The sequence below is a fragment of the Castor canadensis genome, chromosome 6 (assembly GCF_047511655.1).
Source record: "Castor canadensis chromosome 6, mCasCan1.hap1v2, whole genome shotgun sequence".
NCBI lineage: Eukaryota > Metazoa > Chordata > Mammalia > Rodentia > Castoridae > Castor > Castor canadensis.
In genome coordinates this window covers 3517083-3533469 of record NC_133391.1, presented here as the reverse complement: position 1 = coordinate 3533469, position 16387 = coordinate 3517083, and the positions used below count along the sequence as shown (strand labels likewise).

Here is a 16387-nt window from a genome sequence, read left to right as displayed (position 1 = left end):
CGCACTGTCCTAGCTTCCTGTCTGTCCCAGGTCACTGCAGCCTTCGCTCCCAGACTTGGGTCACTGGTCTGTGAGAACAGCGGAGCTACCGGGGCTGAGGGCCGAGCGGCCGGGTGGACACCAGGCGGGTGCTACTGTGCGCGTCAGGGTCCGCGTGGGCCGGCAGAGGCGCGAGGGGGAAGCGCAGAGCCCGCGGCGGAGGCCCCGAGGACCCGGCGGGCGGCGGCGGCTGGACCGGGCCCGGCGCGCGGCATTCTCGGCGGACGTAGCCGGACGGTGAGTGCCGAGGACGGCAGAACTGGGCCCCGGGAGGGACATTCGGCCTGAAATTGTCTCGAAGGTCTAGCCCCGACCTCTCGGGAGCCCCAGGGCGGTGGGGAGGTCAGGACCTGCGGGCCGGGTGAGCGCGGCCTGCTGCAGCAACCGCGCGGGCACAGCGAGGGGGCAGCGCAGGTTCCGCGGCCCCGGGGACCGAGGCCCGGCGGGCTGCACGGGTCACGGCGCTCCGTGAGGGGCTGTGAGGACCGGGAATGACGTCCTGACTCCGCACCCCGACACCCCTTCCCCCAGCTGTCCCCGCTCCAGGATCCCCGGGTCTAAACGTCATGGGCACCTCTGTTCTTTGTCTGCTGACCCCCCACTCCCCCAGCTCTGTCCTGTAGAGTCACCCGGTGTAGTGCAGGAAAAGTCTCTTTTGCCTGGATCGATGGAGGAGGAAGACACTGGGCTGGGGAAGGTGGGTGACTTGACCAAGATTAAGGTCACGGGTTTGTTGGTCTCAGTGCTAACAGGAACTCAGCGTCCCAGGCCAATGTTCCTTCCACTGTGCTAGTTAGGTCACAGTAAGTTTCTTTTTGAGCAGTGTCACTTCAGTTTGTACTAATGAAATCCCAGCCATGCTAACTGTATTCCTTTATTCAAAGCATCCTATAGGTTTTCTGATCTTTAGTAAAGAGTTAGAAAAAGAATAGTTCGGTGCTGTAAAACAGAATTTCTTTTTTTACCTCGCATTTAACAATGGCCGATTAAATCCGATCACAGTGGGAATTGCACCCATTCATTCACGAGGTTAACTTTGCAGGTTAGACAGGTTATATGGGGACCCTGACTCCTGATCATTCTCCAGCCCTTCTGAGGGCCTAAACATGACCATCTCCCATAAAATTCCCTTCTTGGAACTTTCTGGTGGTTTTGTGTGGGAGATCTCTGCCTTGGCAGATCACACATGATGACGTTCCTTGCATTTCCTTTCCCAGATCTGCCTCTCCTTTCAGACTCCTCCATGTTTTTCCAAGAGCAGCAGAAAATGAATACATCGCTGGTGAGTCTTCTGTTCCTGTGTTTATTCTGTATTTTGAGTTGCAGTGCACCTTTGAAGGAGAACAGTGATTGAAACTTTACATCAGGAAGGTGGAAATAGATAAAAGATAAAGTCATACAGAACAGATCAGGGGCCAACACCAAACTGTGTTCATATGTGTTGATAGCTAAGATTTCTTAAAGCCAGAACACAAGTGTGTCTCAGATTCTTGGCGTTCATAGCAGAAAATAATTCTACCCATTCCTTGACTTACATTGATCCTAAATGGAAATATGTTTGTCTTCTTGTGGATTTTAAAGATTTCTTTGATGTAATTGTGAATAGCTTTCCCAAATAACAATCCTTAAGCTACACTACTGATGTTTTACTTAACTTACATGTAAGCAGAGAGCGTACTGCCCAGGAAGATCTCAGAGCACAAATTTTCTGATGTCTAAATGTTGTTTCTGCGTGCCTGTAATTTTACTGTTCAATCCAGGGATCCAACATCTGAAGGAATGGACTTCTCACCCTTAAATGAGTTTCTGTGGTTGATCCGGATTGCACAGCAGCCAACGCAATGATAACTCCCATTCCCATTTTGCCTGTATCCCCTAGTCTCCATTCTGTCCCTGCTGTTCCCCTGACCCTGCTCTGGTAAAAGTTGTCAAGGACCTACTGAATACTCCCAGTGGCTGTTTTTTGGGTTGGGAGTGTTTTGTTTTGTTTGCTGTAGTGCTGGGCATTGGACCCAGGTCCTTGCACATGCTAGGCAAGTGCTCTGCCCCTGACTACACCCCAGCCCTCCAACTGGTGTTTCTAACACATGCGCCATAACTATTTTCCTGTGCTTGCCTTAGACCCCTCTGCAGTCCCCACTGTCATCTTCCTGTATTTGAGGATGTCTTCTGCCTTCTTCCTGTGTTCTTCCATCCTTAGCTGATGGCTCTTCTTTTACCTGTCTGCCCTTACCCTCCTGTGCTTTAGTCACCAGCTCTGTGTTGTTCCCCGCATGGAACCCACACCTCTGTCCAGCTTCCCCCTGAGCATCTCAGTGGAGTATATCCAGAGGACACCACAAGTTAACAGACACCCTGCCTTCATGCCTGTCTTCACGTCCCTATTGGTTCATTGTTGTATCTTCCAGACCGTAACCTATGCAGAAAAATGGAATTTGTTTTCCATTCTCTGTAGCCACATGTGACAAGTTTGCCGGTGTTATATTCTGAGTTATTTTTGTTTTGTTTTAGGTAGTACTGGAGTTTGAACCCAGGGCCTTGCACTTGCTAGGCAGGTGCTCTATTGCTTCAGCCACATTCCCAGCCCTTTTTGCTTTAGTTATTTTTGAAAAATATCTAGGGTAGGGTCTTGTGTTTTTGCCTGGGCCATGCCTCCAAACTTTTTTGTTTGTTCTTTGAGGCAGGATCTCCCTATGTAGCCCAGGCTGTCCTCAGACTTGATATCCTGCACAGGTGTGCACCACCACGCCTGGTTTCTGAGTGGTTTTTATCCTTTTCCCTGTCCTGTACCTGCTCCCAGCTGAGTTTTGCATCTGGGATCATTGCAGGAACTTCTTTTTTGTGCTCCACCTTCTTTCCTTCGCGAGCTGAAATGCATTTCCCACCTGGAGGCCTCCTGAGACCTTCATCAGATCCTGCCGTTTCCACATGGAAAGCTCTCCAGAGGCTCCCTGAGTGGCTGGGAAAATGAGGTTGCCATTGAACCAAGGGCGAAAGTGCTGGGAAAAGCAGGTTTGAGAGAGCACAGAATGAGGTTTTAGCCTTTGGAAATTGGAACTGAGCCTGAAGTGAGGTGGTGATGTCAGGAAGACAGTGTGTGTTGGGGCTGTGGAAGATGAGTCTGGGTGGAGAGACAGCCTGGGAAGTTGTTCCGAGGAGAGGGAGAAGGGAATGAGCCTGGAGCTGGAGAAGGAGGAACTCAAATGGTGATGGAATGGTCACAGACTTGGGTTCCAGGTGAGCCAGTGGATGGTTAATGGTAGGTCGGCTGTAACATTCCTTCTCTCTCTTCTAGAAATAGGTCATGAGCCAAGAGTGAGAGGGGGCTGTGGGGTAGGAAGAGAGCCCTCCTGAGGGAGTACATGGCTCAGTGACTTCCTTCTCTTGCTTGAAATCCCATCTGGGTACAGGGAGACTAGTGACTCCCCCACGGAGACTTTCTTCTCGTGCTGAAGTCTGACTCTGCTCTTGTGACCCTTCTAGTGTTTTGTCTGGCTGTCTTAGCAATTAATGCTGCTTGTCTTCAGGTTTGGGGCAGGATTTTAAGAGGCACTTCTTGGCTTGGAGGCCTTGGAGTAGTAATTTATAGTAAGTAGGGGCAACAATGCAGTCTTTGGAAATGTTGAGATAGCAAAGCATGGTGTGGTTTTAACTGTTGTGAAGGTGTCATTACTCACTTGGAAAGGTGTGGGGGACAAGGTGGCTCTCCACAGTGCTGGGGTGACTGGGGTTTGAGTAGTTTCAGAGCTCAGTCAGGGCGCTCAGGGGCCTGAGCAAGGTCCTGCAGGCCAGTAAGAGGCTCTGCTTTCCTTTTCCAGTTTGGGTCATGTTAGTAAACATTTTCTTCCGGGTTGATTCGTCTTTATTTTCTAGCATTCCCATATGGTTGTTTACTATTTTCATTTTGAGAATGGAGGATTTCATAGTTTCAAAGTTTCAGAATGAAAAAACTGACATGGATGGCTTCCCAGGGCCAGAGCGCCATTTATATCAGTAATCAAGTGAGACTTCTTAGATGGGGGGTGTCAGTGATGGAGTGAGAGGAAGTCGTTGTCCTCTGGTTCTCATTCTGGGATTCTTGGCTTTCCTGTTCCTATCCCTGGAGTTCTATACCTGTCATGTTCCTGGGATGGACCATGTCGGTGGCATCCTTTCCAGCTGACCCTCTGGAGTCTGCATGTCTCAGAGCATCTGCCTCGTTCCTTCTATTCAGGGGGACTCCTCTGGCTGGATTGAGGCCTCTGGTCTGCTACACTTTGGCTTCCGGAAGCTCTCCCTGTTTCATGGTGCCAGTGGGTGGGTTCTTGTCATGCAAGAGAGGTTGCAGAGCTGCAGAGGCAACGGAAGTCTCTTGAGGAAGTACATTTTCTCAGTTTTTATTAATGGAGCTCCAGTGCCTCACCTTGAACTCCTATCCTCCCCAGCCACTCACAACCAGAGGTTGGAGAACGAAAGGAGACTCCCTTGCCCACAGCAGAGGAGAAGCCACACTGTCTGCGCAGGAACCACACTCTGAGAAAGTTTCCAAGAGTCTCCTCACTCACGGCTCCACTGTTCTGGCTTCTGTGATAATGTAATACATTTTTGAGCTCTGTTATAACAAAATCATCTTTGGAATACTGCCTCTACTGACCAGTTGTCAGTCTAGTTTTTGTGACCAGGTTTTGCTATGTTGCTTAGACTGGTCTTGAACTCCTGGGCCCAAGCCATCTTGATCTTCCCACCTCAGCCTCCCAAGTAGCTGGTACTGCAGGCATGTACTGCTATGCCCCAGCTCTGCTGAGCAGTCTCTTAAGACTTGTGCAGCATAGATTGTACCTGTGCCTTAGGAACTACTAAAATCTCTAAACCTGTGGAATTCTGATCAGTTGTCTTAGCAGTTTGTTATCCAGCTCCTCTGAAACCCATTTCTCAGTTCTTGTTTGCAAGTCAGCCACAGTCAAGGCTGGTGAAGCCTGGGTAAAGTGTGCATATAGCTTCTAGAAGCCACATGATTCCTCATCCAGGCAGCTTCTTCACTGACTGGGCAGTTACGTCATAGATCAGTCTGGCTGGGACGGGACCCGTTTCTCCCACGACTGTGGATCCATCCTGAACAACTCAGCACCTGGAGCTGAGGGACAGTACCAGGCCATCTCAGGAATTTTTCCTGCACTTGTGGATGACTGCACACCCGGAAGCTAAACTGATCAGAAACATCAAGAGTTTCGTGCTGTCCACATGGCCACACCCATCCTGCCTCTTTGGTGTGCTGAAGTTATCTGAAACTTTCTGTTTTTCGTGTTTTATAATCCTCTCTTGGCTTAATAGCCACATTACTTACTTCAGTTATTTGAACTTACATGTTTTATGGGGAATTTTCTGTCCTAATTTTTTAAGTGTTAAGGTAGATAGTAGGCAATACTGTCTCAGTGCTTTCCATGGGATCCCTGTCCCCACTTCATGATAGTGTGTGAGGGACTGTCATCATTCTTATTACAGAGGTGAAGAGAGCAAAGGAAGCAGTCACAGTACTTGTGTGTTTGGGAATGGGACGGTTTATTCAAAAGAGGCACATTTTGTCTGTTTGCGGTAAGGTGTTTGTCCCTTGTCAAGAACATGCTTCTGGAATGTGCAAATGAGATAAAAGGGAGTGTACAGTCCCCAGCTGAGAATTGGGGATAACTGAGCCAACTTAGTGCTGACACTTCCTGTGGCAGGCTGTGGGCTTACCCTGCAGTAAAACACAGAACTAGAACGTCTGTGGCCTGGCTTGCTTGTTGCTTTGGTGATTGTGGCAAGTGTTGTAGAGTGACTATGGAGGGACAGGCATGGACAGGAATACCAGCTGAATTTCAGGCATGTCGAATGTAAGATCTGGAAAATATGTGTCTGGAGTATAGAAGAGAGACCTGCACTGGTGATAAAAATTTGGGACGTGTTGTTGTAGATGACAAATTAGTCATGAAGCCAGGCAGGCTCACCATCAAAGGAGCAAGTGCCAATCACAAAGGGAAAAAGACCACAGCCTGGCTCTGGGATGACTAAGAGGAGACTGGGAAGCAGTGGCCTGAGCAGTATGGGCAGCACTATTTTAACGTCCTGGAGGCAAAATGAAGAGTGTCAGAGGAAGAGTGCATCCTGGGGTTCCATGAGTCTCCCTCAGTCCCGTGTGTCCCAGGGCAGAAGCTGTACCCGCTGGTATTGGTGTGTCCATCAACCAGGATTCTTCTTGGCTGTCAGAACAAGCCCAGTATTTTCCTAATGTGTATGAATGAGCCCCCAGGCAGTGTACTTCTGATGTGTGTGTTTTCCTCTATAATCTATAACACAGTGTTCATGGCTAACTGTACCGGTAAGCTTGAAAAGATCTTGTCCCATGTGCCCTTTCCCTGTCACTCACTGATTACGGGGCTATTGCAGGAGCTGGTGTCCTTCAAGGACGTGGCTGTGGACTTCACCCAGGAGGAGTGGCAGCAGCTGGACGCTGACGAGAAGACCACGTACAGGGACGTGATGCTGGAGAACTACAGCAACCTCGTCTCCTTGGGTGAGGCCGCTTGCTTTCTCAGCTGCTGCACAACATGGGCTTTCTCAGACTTAATGACTAGCTTCGAAGGCAGTGGGACAACTGTAAGTAGTCTGTTTGGGGCACCAGGCAGGGCATTTTGGTCTCAACCTCCCAGTGAAAGGTTCTGATTTTAATGAGGCACCGATACACTTGTGTTGTGCGGCTGCCACCACAGCACTCACCCAGCATGGCAGGAGCCCTAGTCATGCAGCAGGTTCAAGTTCTCTTTCATTTCTCATTAACAGGGTATCACACTATCAAACCAGATGTCATCCTCAAGTTGGAGCAAGGAGAAGAGCCATGGACTGTGGAAGAAGCACTCCCTCCTCTGAGCTATCCAGGTGTGTTAGTGGAGGCAGAGAGGAGCTGGTAACTGGAGTGCGCTCCTCCCAGAACTTTCTTACGGTTCCAGACTTCAGAAGTGACAGAGGACAGTTCCTTTTATGTTGTAGGTTCATGACTCAATCCCAAAGACTTGTTCCTCCCCCATACAAACATATGCTTATAGAGCTCTGCCCTGCTTCCCACTTCCCACAATCAAAGAAGGCCCTTCCTTCTTCCTCTAAGCCTTGGGTCTTTGCTCACTCTTCTAGCATTCTCAGTAGCCCATTGTCATAGATCCCTTTTGTTTTTCGGTGCTCAAAGTTCTGCAGCTTATGTTCTTGCTATGTTCTTGGACTGGCTTGCTTCTTTCCTTGCTTGCTTGCCCATTCCACCCCCACACTCCCCTTCCTACCATGCTTTGAACTTGTTACTGCCCCAAATTCACTTTTTACTTCTTTTTCTTTGAAAGAAATCTAAAACCCCCATCTTGTGCCTAAACCAGTAGATTCCACCCCCTCTACCAGCTTGCACACTGTGCTTTCTTCATTGGGCAGTGCTGATCGTTCTGAAGACTTGCCCTCCTCACAGGTGGGCAGCAGTAGCTAGGGCTCCCTCTCTTCCCAGTGCTTTGAGTAATGTCCTTGTAGCAGGTGCTCAGCAGGTATTCTATACATAAGTAGCACCACCTCTTCCAGGATCTGCTTCCACCTGCGTGATTTCCCTGTTTCCTGAGTAGTCTTCACAGGGCTTCTCCAGTCTCAAGTCTGTTGGGTTGTCTGTTTGTTTGTTTTTGCAGGACTGGGGTTTGAACCCAGGGATTCATGATTGCTAGACACTTGAGTTATGCCCCAAGTCCTTTTTGCTTCAGTTATTTTTCAGATAGAGCCTCGTGCTTTTGCCCAGGCCAACCTCAGACAACATTCTTCCTATGTCTGTGCCCCGAATATCTGGGACTACCATGCCCAGCTTGTGTTGAGATGGAGTCTCACTGAGATTTTACCCAGGGTTGACCTCAAACCAAAATCCTTCTATCTCCAGCTCCCACCTAGCCTAGATTATAGGCACATGCCACCATACGCAGCCCACATGTCAGGTTTTTGTTTGTGTGCTGCTCACACTCTGCATCTCTGCCACCATTCTACAGTATACCATTTTTCAGGCCAAGTATTTTCTGCGAAAGCAGTGTACACTTCTCTCATTCTCATCATATCTGAAAATTGATCATGAACTCTCCCAAATAATTATTGCTAAGCGCCTCTCCCACCTCCCCTTCTTTACTAAATGACCCTGTTCTCTTCTTTCCCCATGGTGGCCCCAGTGGAGTCTAAAATACCCACTTCTCACCAGGTATTACTGACCTCTCCAGGACAACTGGGGTTGTTCCTGTGACATGCTTTGATTTATCCTCCAGGTATTCTTAGTTGCCTTTGATTTAATGTAAACTAGAAGAGCTCTCTTGTGTCTGGATTACTGTGAATCATGAGTGGATGTGCAAAATGTCTTCAGCTGAAGTCTCCAATCGATCCTGTCACTCATCCCACAAGACAAGCCTATTCCCATTGACATGATATCAAGAGGGAATTAGCTTCCTTTTCCTTCAGGGATCACAGCATTGGCCCTTAACTGCCTATAGAAAGGATTTTCCTCAAGTGCTCACTAGACTCATTTGATCCACAGGCCCAGTGTCTTGTCTTTGTGAGATTTTAATCCTGCAGCTTTACATTTCTTTAGCGTGGCTTTTGTTCTTTAAGTCTGAGCTCAAATTTTCCACCCCCTCCTTGAAGTTTTTCCTTACACAACCTTGTCATCTGGTCTCTCCCTTCTCTCAACTTCAGTTCCACCTAGTGAGGAATCTTTAAAACATTTGCCTGACCAAGTAATCTGTAATCTGATATATATTTTACTTGACCATTTTCTTCTCCTCTAAAGAAAAGGGCATGTTTTCCTCCCTCAATGTAGAATGTAACATAGAGTAGACATCTGTTTCTTTGGTTATCTGAGGAGCCAGGCAGGCTCAAAAACCTTGTCTATCCATTCAGAAATAATTCCTAGGCAGGTATTTGTACATATGCATACCTGGGTCACATCCCTATATATCTTAGAAGTGTAGAAAAATAGTCGTATGATTCAGATACAGCACAACCTCTAGCCAGGTGTGGGGGTGCATTCAGGATGTAATTTACAACTTGGTGTTTTATGTGGGGTGCTGGTGTTCCAGTGCAAAGCTGGATCAGTTTGTGCTCAGCCAGTTATATGACAGCAGTTACTTTCAATTTCAAGGGGAAAGGAGTTAATTGAGTAAGGGAAGATTTGAGAAATATTTTCATTAAGCCTGGAATCCTCCTTTAAAGATAAGCTTGGAGACTGGAGCTGTGGTTTGGTGGTAGAGCACTCACCTAACACGCGAGGACCTGGGTTCTATCTAAAAATAGCAGTCAAGGTCGACTTTGAGTGGAGGAGGCAATCAGAGGGAAGCAATGAGAGTGATGGGTGTGCATTGGGCGCATGGCAGCCATAGCATCAGGTGCTAAGATCACGATCTTGGCCCAGTGTAAAGTACTGCTTACTTCAAGCACATCCCCACATGGATCTGTCTGACAACTCCCTCTCCCAGCAGCTTGGTTTTCCTAGAAGAGAACATTTTTGCTGATGCCTCTTTCTAGATCAGCCATTGATTCTGGTAAAAGTATTGCTTATCATATCTTCCCCTCATTTTACCTGTTGATTTAGGGGAGCTGTAGGCTTGAGAGATTAGGTTGATATAATTTCACTTAATGTGGATGATAGCAAGTAAAATAGGTTCATCCCAGAATTTCTACGAGCAGTACAAACAGAAGCACTATTGTGGAGTTTTTGCTCCCGTTTCCTGCATAGGGGACAGAAAATGTTTCTCTTCTCCATGTCCCCCTTGTCTGTACTTTATCCTGTTAAACTAAAATAAATCCTTGCCAAAAAAAAAGGCACTATTGTAGGAGCAGGCTGAGGGACTGCTTGTTAAAGTTTGTACACTAAGTGGAGTCAGGTTTGACATGAATTAGGTGACGGGAGGGACTGGTTTAAAGAAATTGTCAGGAGACAGTTCTGAGTGCTTTGTTAACTGCTGTACATCCTCAACAGCCCTAAGTGTTGAGCCGTTATCTCCAGTTGACAGGTGGGAACATTGACAAAGGCTGTCAAGTAGCTTGCCCTGAGTCACCTCACTGAGTTCATGCATCACTGTCCAAATGAAGAACAAAAGGGTCTTAGGTCACAGCCTGGTTAAGCTATTAAGAAGTCTGAACTTTCAGAAGGGCAGCATGCTCTTGTGGACTCTTTTACACTTCCTGTTGAACATAAATGTCCAGAACTTTCCTTCCAAGTGAAACAGAGTACGAGGGACAGCTGCTCTTATAGGTTCTAAACATGAAGAAATTGAGGTGTAAATCTCTTTGGCACTACTGTATGGGATGGGGAAAAGTGTGTGGCAGGATGCAGAGTAGTGAAAACGCCACACAGAAATCTTGGCACAGTTGCTGATGCTTCAGATTTTGATCTGTCCCCCAGCACCATGTGAAGTGGTGCAGTGTAAAGTACCCATCTGCCACCAAATGGAGCCCTGCTTCCATGGGCCTGCTTCCTCTGGTGCAGCAGTGCTGCCAGTCTCCTTGTCCACACCTTTCTCATCCTCCTTCTCAGCCTTTCACCCAGCATCCTCTCTCTACCAGTCATTGCTCAGTGTATTTTATCTTCTGTGCCCAGTTTTGAACAAAATATTACAAAGTAGCCAAGACCATAGATGCCATGTTTTTGTCAGTTTACTTCCTTCCTCCACTGGAGATATGCCTGTGTTGTTCTAAACAAAAAAGCAAGGAGGAAAAGAACCTGAAATTTTTTCATCTGCCCTTGTAGCTAGTATCCACCCCTCAATGAGATGCTGTATACTAGTCTCAGTCCATGTCTTTTTGTAGGAATATGTACAAAAGTTGGTTCATTTGCCTCTTTTCAGATGAAGACTGGCAAGAGGATGACCTGATAGACAGAGTCCAGGAAGACGAAGCTAAATATTCAAGGCCGACTGTGCTTTTCAACAACAGAAGCCTGGTTGAAGAGAGAGGTAATGTTGCTGGAAAAGTGTTTAATGCAGAAATGAACCCTGTTTCTTCAGGAAAAACAGCCTCTAAGTGTGACTCCTGTGAAAAGAGTCTGACATGTGTTTCAGAGTATATTAGTAGTGATGGAAGCTATGCAAGAATGAAACCTGGTGAGTGCAGTGGTTGTGGGAAATCCCTCCTTCACATTAAACTTGAGAAAACTCATCCAGAAGATGACGCCTACGGACTTAATCAAAATGGAGAAGCTTATGCTCTAGGTGGAGAAAATATTTATCAGAAAATTCATATTTTGGAGAAACCCTTTGAATACCTTGAATGCCAGAAAGCCTTCCCAAAGGACACAGTTTTTGTTAATCACATGGAAGAAAAGCCCTATAACTGGAATGAATCTGAAATAGCCTTTCTCCAAATGTCAGACCTCAGTGTCCATCAGAGGTCTCACTTGGAAATGAAGCCCTATGAATGCCATGAATGTGGGAAATCTTTCTGTAAAAAGTCAAAGTTCATCATACACCAGAGGACTCACACAGGGGAGAAACCTTATAAATGTAACCAGTGTGGGAAGTCCTTCTGCCAGAAGGGAACCCTCACGGTACACCAGAGGACCCACACTGGGGAGAAGCCCTATGAATGTAATGAATGTGGAAAGAACTTCTACCAGAAGTTACACCTCATTCAGCACCAGAGAACCCACTCAGGAGAGAAGCCCTATGAATGTAGTTATTGCGGGAAGTCCTTTTGCCAGAAAACACACCTCACCCAGCACCAGAGAACACACTCAGGCGAGAGGCCTTATGTTTGTCATGACTGTGGGAAGACCTTCTCCCAGAAATCAGCACTTAACGATCACCAGAAAATTCACACAGGCGTGAAACTCTACAAGTGCAGTGAGTGTGGGAAATGCTTCTGCCGCAAGTCTACTCTCACGACCCACCTGAGGACACACACAGGGGAGAAACCCTATGAATGCAACGAGTGTGGAAAGTTCTTCTCCCGCTTGTCATATCTCACTGTGCATTACAGAACTCATTCAGGAGAGAAACCCTATGAATGTACGGAGTGTGGGAAAACCTTCTACCTGAACTCAGCCCTCATGAGACACCAGAGAGTGCACACGGGGGAGAAGCCTTACGAGTGTAACGAGTGTGGAAAGCTTTTCTCCCAGTTGTCATACCTTACTATCCATCACAGGACCCACTCGGGAGTGAAGCCCTATGAATGTAGTGAATGTGGGAAAACGTTCTACCAGAATTCAGCCCTTTGTAGACATCGGAGGATACACAGAGGAGAGAAGCCCTATGAATGTTACATATGTGGGAAGTTCTTCTCCCAGATGTCATACCTCACTATCCATCATAGGATTCATTCAGGAGAGAAACCCTATGAGTGCAGCGAATGTGGGAAAACCTTCTGCCAGAATTCAGCCCTGAACAGACATCAAAGGACGCACACAGGAGAAAAAGCCTACGAGTGCTACGAATGTGGAAAGTGTTTCTCTCAGATGTCCTATCTCACTATCCATCATCGGATCCATTCAGGAGAGAAACCCTTTGAATGTAATGAGTGTGGGAAAGCCTTCTCCCGGATGTCATACCTCACGGTGCATTACAGAACCCACTCGGGAGAGAAGCCCTATGAATGTGCCGAGTGTGGGAAAAAGTTCTATCACAAATCAGCCTTCAATAGCCACCAGAGAACTCATAGGAGAGGGAATGTGGACGTAGTTAATATGGGAAGGCTTCTCTGAAGTCAGTCCTCAGATACCTGTTTCAATGTGATCAACTAGAAATTCCCTCCTGCGGTCAGACACTGTGGTACAGCTGGCCTTCTGTATCCATAGGCTCCGTAACCATGGATTCCACCAGCCAAACATATTTGGGGAAAAAATTTGCATCGTACTAAACGTGTAAGTGTGTTTTTTCTTGTTATTACACCCTGAATTATACAGTATAATAACTACTCAGCATTTAAGTTGTATGAAGTATGAGTAATCTAAAGAGGATATAACGTGGGAGGACTGCGTAGATGGTCTACAGAAACTGCATCACTTTTCATAAGGACTTGAGCATCTGAAACTTTGCTGTCCCCTGCCCCTCAAATACCAAGGGACAGCTGTGCATCAGAGCTGTGGGCAAGCCCTGTGCATTGGTCACATTCTTCATCTGAAAATTCACAGGGTAGAAACCACGTGGCACCAGACAGTACAGAGTAAAAACATACAGACACTTAGAATGTTCATATGTTTCTCCATGGATTCAAACTTGTCAGGGAAGTCTATCAATTTAAGAAATGTGGAAGGTATACTCCTTTGGATAGTGTTAATGTTAAAAGCAAACTTTTTGTAAAAAACAAGGTGTTGGGGGCATGGCTCAAGAGGCAGAGAGCACCTGCATAGCAAGCGTGTGACCCTGAGTTCAAACCCCAGTACTGCCATGGGTAAAAAACCCTAGAAGATACCTGCTGTGAATAAACTGTGTAAATAGAAGATGTAGAAACATCAGGATAGCTAGCCAAGACCACAACATTAAACTCATATATAAACAGTTCCCCAGGAACATAAGGCATAAGGTTTTTTGTCTGTTTTTTAGCCTGTTCCATTATAGGAATTGTACACTCAGTTGGAGTCATGTTTGAAAGAGCATTGTATCGTTACTGATTTGTCACGTGGGTAAGACTACCCATTCTAGGTAGCACCACATTAACATCTTAAAATGCCCTGTCACTGAAGTAGTACTTGGTAAAGTGTACCTTTTCCTGTGTTAGTTCCCAGACTTACAAATGCATTTGATCATTGTCAGTGAGCTATATCACCCATACAGAAGCTAGTGTTTTTATGTTTTCAACTATAGATGAGTCAGCAAAAGAGATAGAAATATATGTATAAAATACATAGAAAACTCTGCACAGATCATTTTAAATTAAGCCAGAAGTCTCCAGGAACGAGAAATAGCTTTAGTACTTATTGCACTGTGTACACCTAAAACATAGGCTATTCTCTATTTCTATCTGCATTTCATCTTTTTTTTTTTTTGATTGCTTATGTAAGTTTTTACAGAGCACAAATGCTGTGTGGCCTTGGAATAACTGTCTTTCCTTGATATGCTGTTGGTTGTAACTGTTGTGCTCGGCTCCTTCTGATTACTGAAGGAATTGAGAACCAATGAAGAGAGGTTGCGGCAGACATTGCCTCAAGCACTCCTTCCTTATCTCTGCTGGCAGAGTCTGGCACCCATTCCTCCTGGGCGGAAGGAAGATCCTGACTAGTTTCCATCAGTGGTAGCAATCTTTTCACAATGCCAGCAGTGGGTTTTGAGTGGCCGTAGAACCCAAGTCTAGACAGACACCTCACAGCTCGTTTGTGGGCAGGGTTTCCTCAGTGGTTCAAGAGTTCAGGCAAGGCGAGGCATATGGGTCCATGACATCACCGTCTCTGGTGTGGGGCTTGCTAACGTCTCTCAACGGTGAACTGTACCTCCTCACGGCCTGCGCAGAAAGACCAAGAACTTGGGACCCAGAATGCACTCAGCCATGACGCAGCCAGCCTTGGGACCACTCCGTCGCCCTGTCGCTTTCATGAGAGATGGTTTGTTTTTAAGCCAGTTCACTTAAAATGTCCCGTTGGTCATAACTAAAGACATCTGATTCAAGTTACACTTTTGTAAGAGTTATGCAATTCAGAAGTGGACTTCAGGAGAATCACTTATTTTGAGGTGTTGAAAGAGATTTATTTTCTGTGAATTTTGATGTAAATAGTCTGAGCATTGGAAATCAACTTGAAACAATTAAATGTGTATACTTCCTGAACTGAACTGACTGCAGCACCGACCTTTGAACCTGGCATAACACAGGAATGCCTCTGTTTTCCTCGCACATGAGTTTCGTTTGAGGTAATTTAATTTATGTTATCTGTGGATCGTTGCTGTTACTGGTAGTATGTGGTGTGAGATAAGGATCTAAATTTGCTTGCTCTGAAATGACTAGCCTGATACCCTGTATCGTTTGGCTACTTTTCCTTTCTCCCCACTGAGCTGAAATGCCACCCTTTTCATATATGAAAATCACACATGGCTCCTGCTCTTGTTGCCCAGCACTTGTTCTCCCTGTTCTTCTACATGACTCTCCCCCCTGAACGGGAACCCAGCAGGGTGCCTAAAGACCTAGAAGTATTTTTCTCTCTTTCGACCCCAGGCTCATGCCTGTAATGCCAGCTACTCAGGAAGTGGGGATTAGGACAATCACAGTTTAAGGCCAGCCTGGGAAAAAAGTTAGTGAGACCCTCATCTCAACAAACAAGCTGAGTATAGTAGCTTGTGTCTATAATCCCAGCTGTGCAGGAGGCATAGGAAAGAGCATCACGGTCTGAGGCGGGTCAGGGCACAAAGCATGAGACCTTATCTCAAAAATGGGTGGGGGGTGGGGGGTGCTGGGAGGCATGGCTCAAGTAGTAGAAGGCTTGCTAAGCAAATATGAGGCCCTAAGTTCAAACTCCAGTACTTACTAAATAAATAAGCTTAGGAATAAATTTAACCAAGAAGATGAAATTTTTTTTGCATCAAAACTACAGAACATGAAAAAATTGGAGAGACAAATAAATGGAAAGATACCCTGTGTCCAATACAGATCAGAAGAGTGAGTATTGTTAATATGTCTGTGCAGTTCAAGGCAATATACAGATTCAACACAATCCCTACAAAAATTCTAATGCATTATTCACAGAAGTATGGGAAAAATCCTAAAATTCAGTTAAGGCCACATTTTAAAAACCCAGAAAACTAAAGAACAAAGCAGTATTCCCAAAGAAAAGGTTGGAGGCAATCATACTTCCGATTTGACTTTTTTACATCAGCTACTCGGGAGGCAGAGGTAGGAGGATCATGGTTCAGGGCCAGCCTATGCAAAAAGACTATCTCAAATAGCAAGCTAGATGTGGTGGTGTGTGCCTGTAGTCGCAGCTACACAGGAGGCAGAGATGGGAACATGATCACCAACTCAGGTTGTTTCCGTACAGTCAGGAGTCATGCTGCCATGACCCTGGGAGTAGAGGTGTATTTGTGAGGTGGTCCTAAATCTTTCTTTTTAATACTATTTTCCCTGAAGCTTTGCCAATCTACATCCCATCCAGTGTACCAGGACACCCTTTTCTCCATGCCCTCACCAGCACCGGGATCTCTCGGGTGGGTGAGGCTGCATCTCATAGTGGCTTTGACTTGCATCTCCTTGATTAGCAATGTTGAGTGCATGTGCACGTGCACATACCCACGTGTTGGGTATTTTTTCGTTTTGGTGGTGCTGGGACTTGAACTCAGGGTCTTGTGCTTGCTAATCAAGCTCTCTAACACTTGAGCCACATCCCCAGCCCTTCTGCTTTAGTTACTCCTCAGAC

General features: G+C 46.4%; 1 protein-coding gene across 1 annotated transcript; it reads left to right on the top strand.

Moving 5' to 3' along the window:
* Window positions 1-8: 8 nt before the first annotated feature.
* Znf12 (zinc finger protein 12) lies at window positions 9-14808 on the top strand. The gene is made up of 5 exons (XM_020162112.2): window positions 9-276; window positions 1257-1321; window positions 6442-6568; window positions 6835-6930; window positions 10899-14808. Exons 2-5 carry the CDS (start codon window positions 1283-1285, stop codon window positions 12749-12751), a joined length of 2115 nt encoding a protein of 704 aa, XP_020017701.2. The 5' UTR covers window positions 9-276; window positions 1257-1282; the 3' UTR covers window positions 12752-14808.
* Window positions 14809-16387: the final 1579 nt, after the last annotated feature.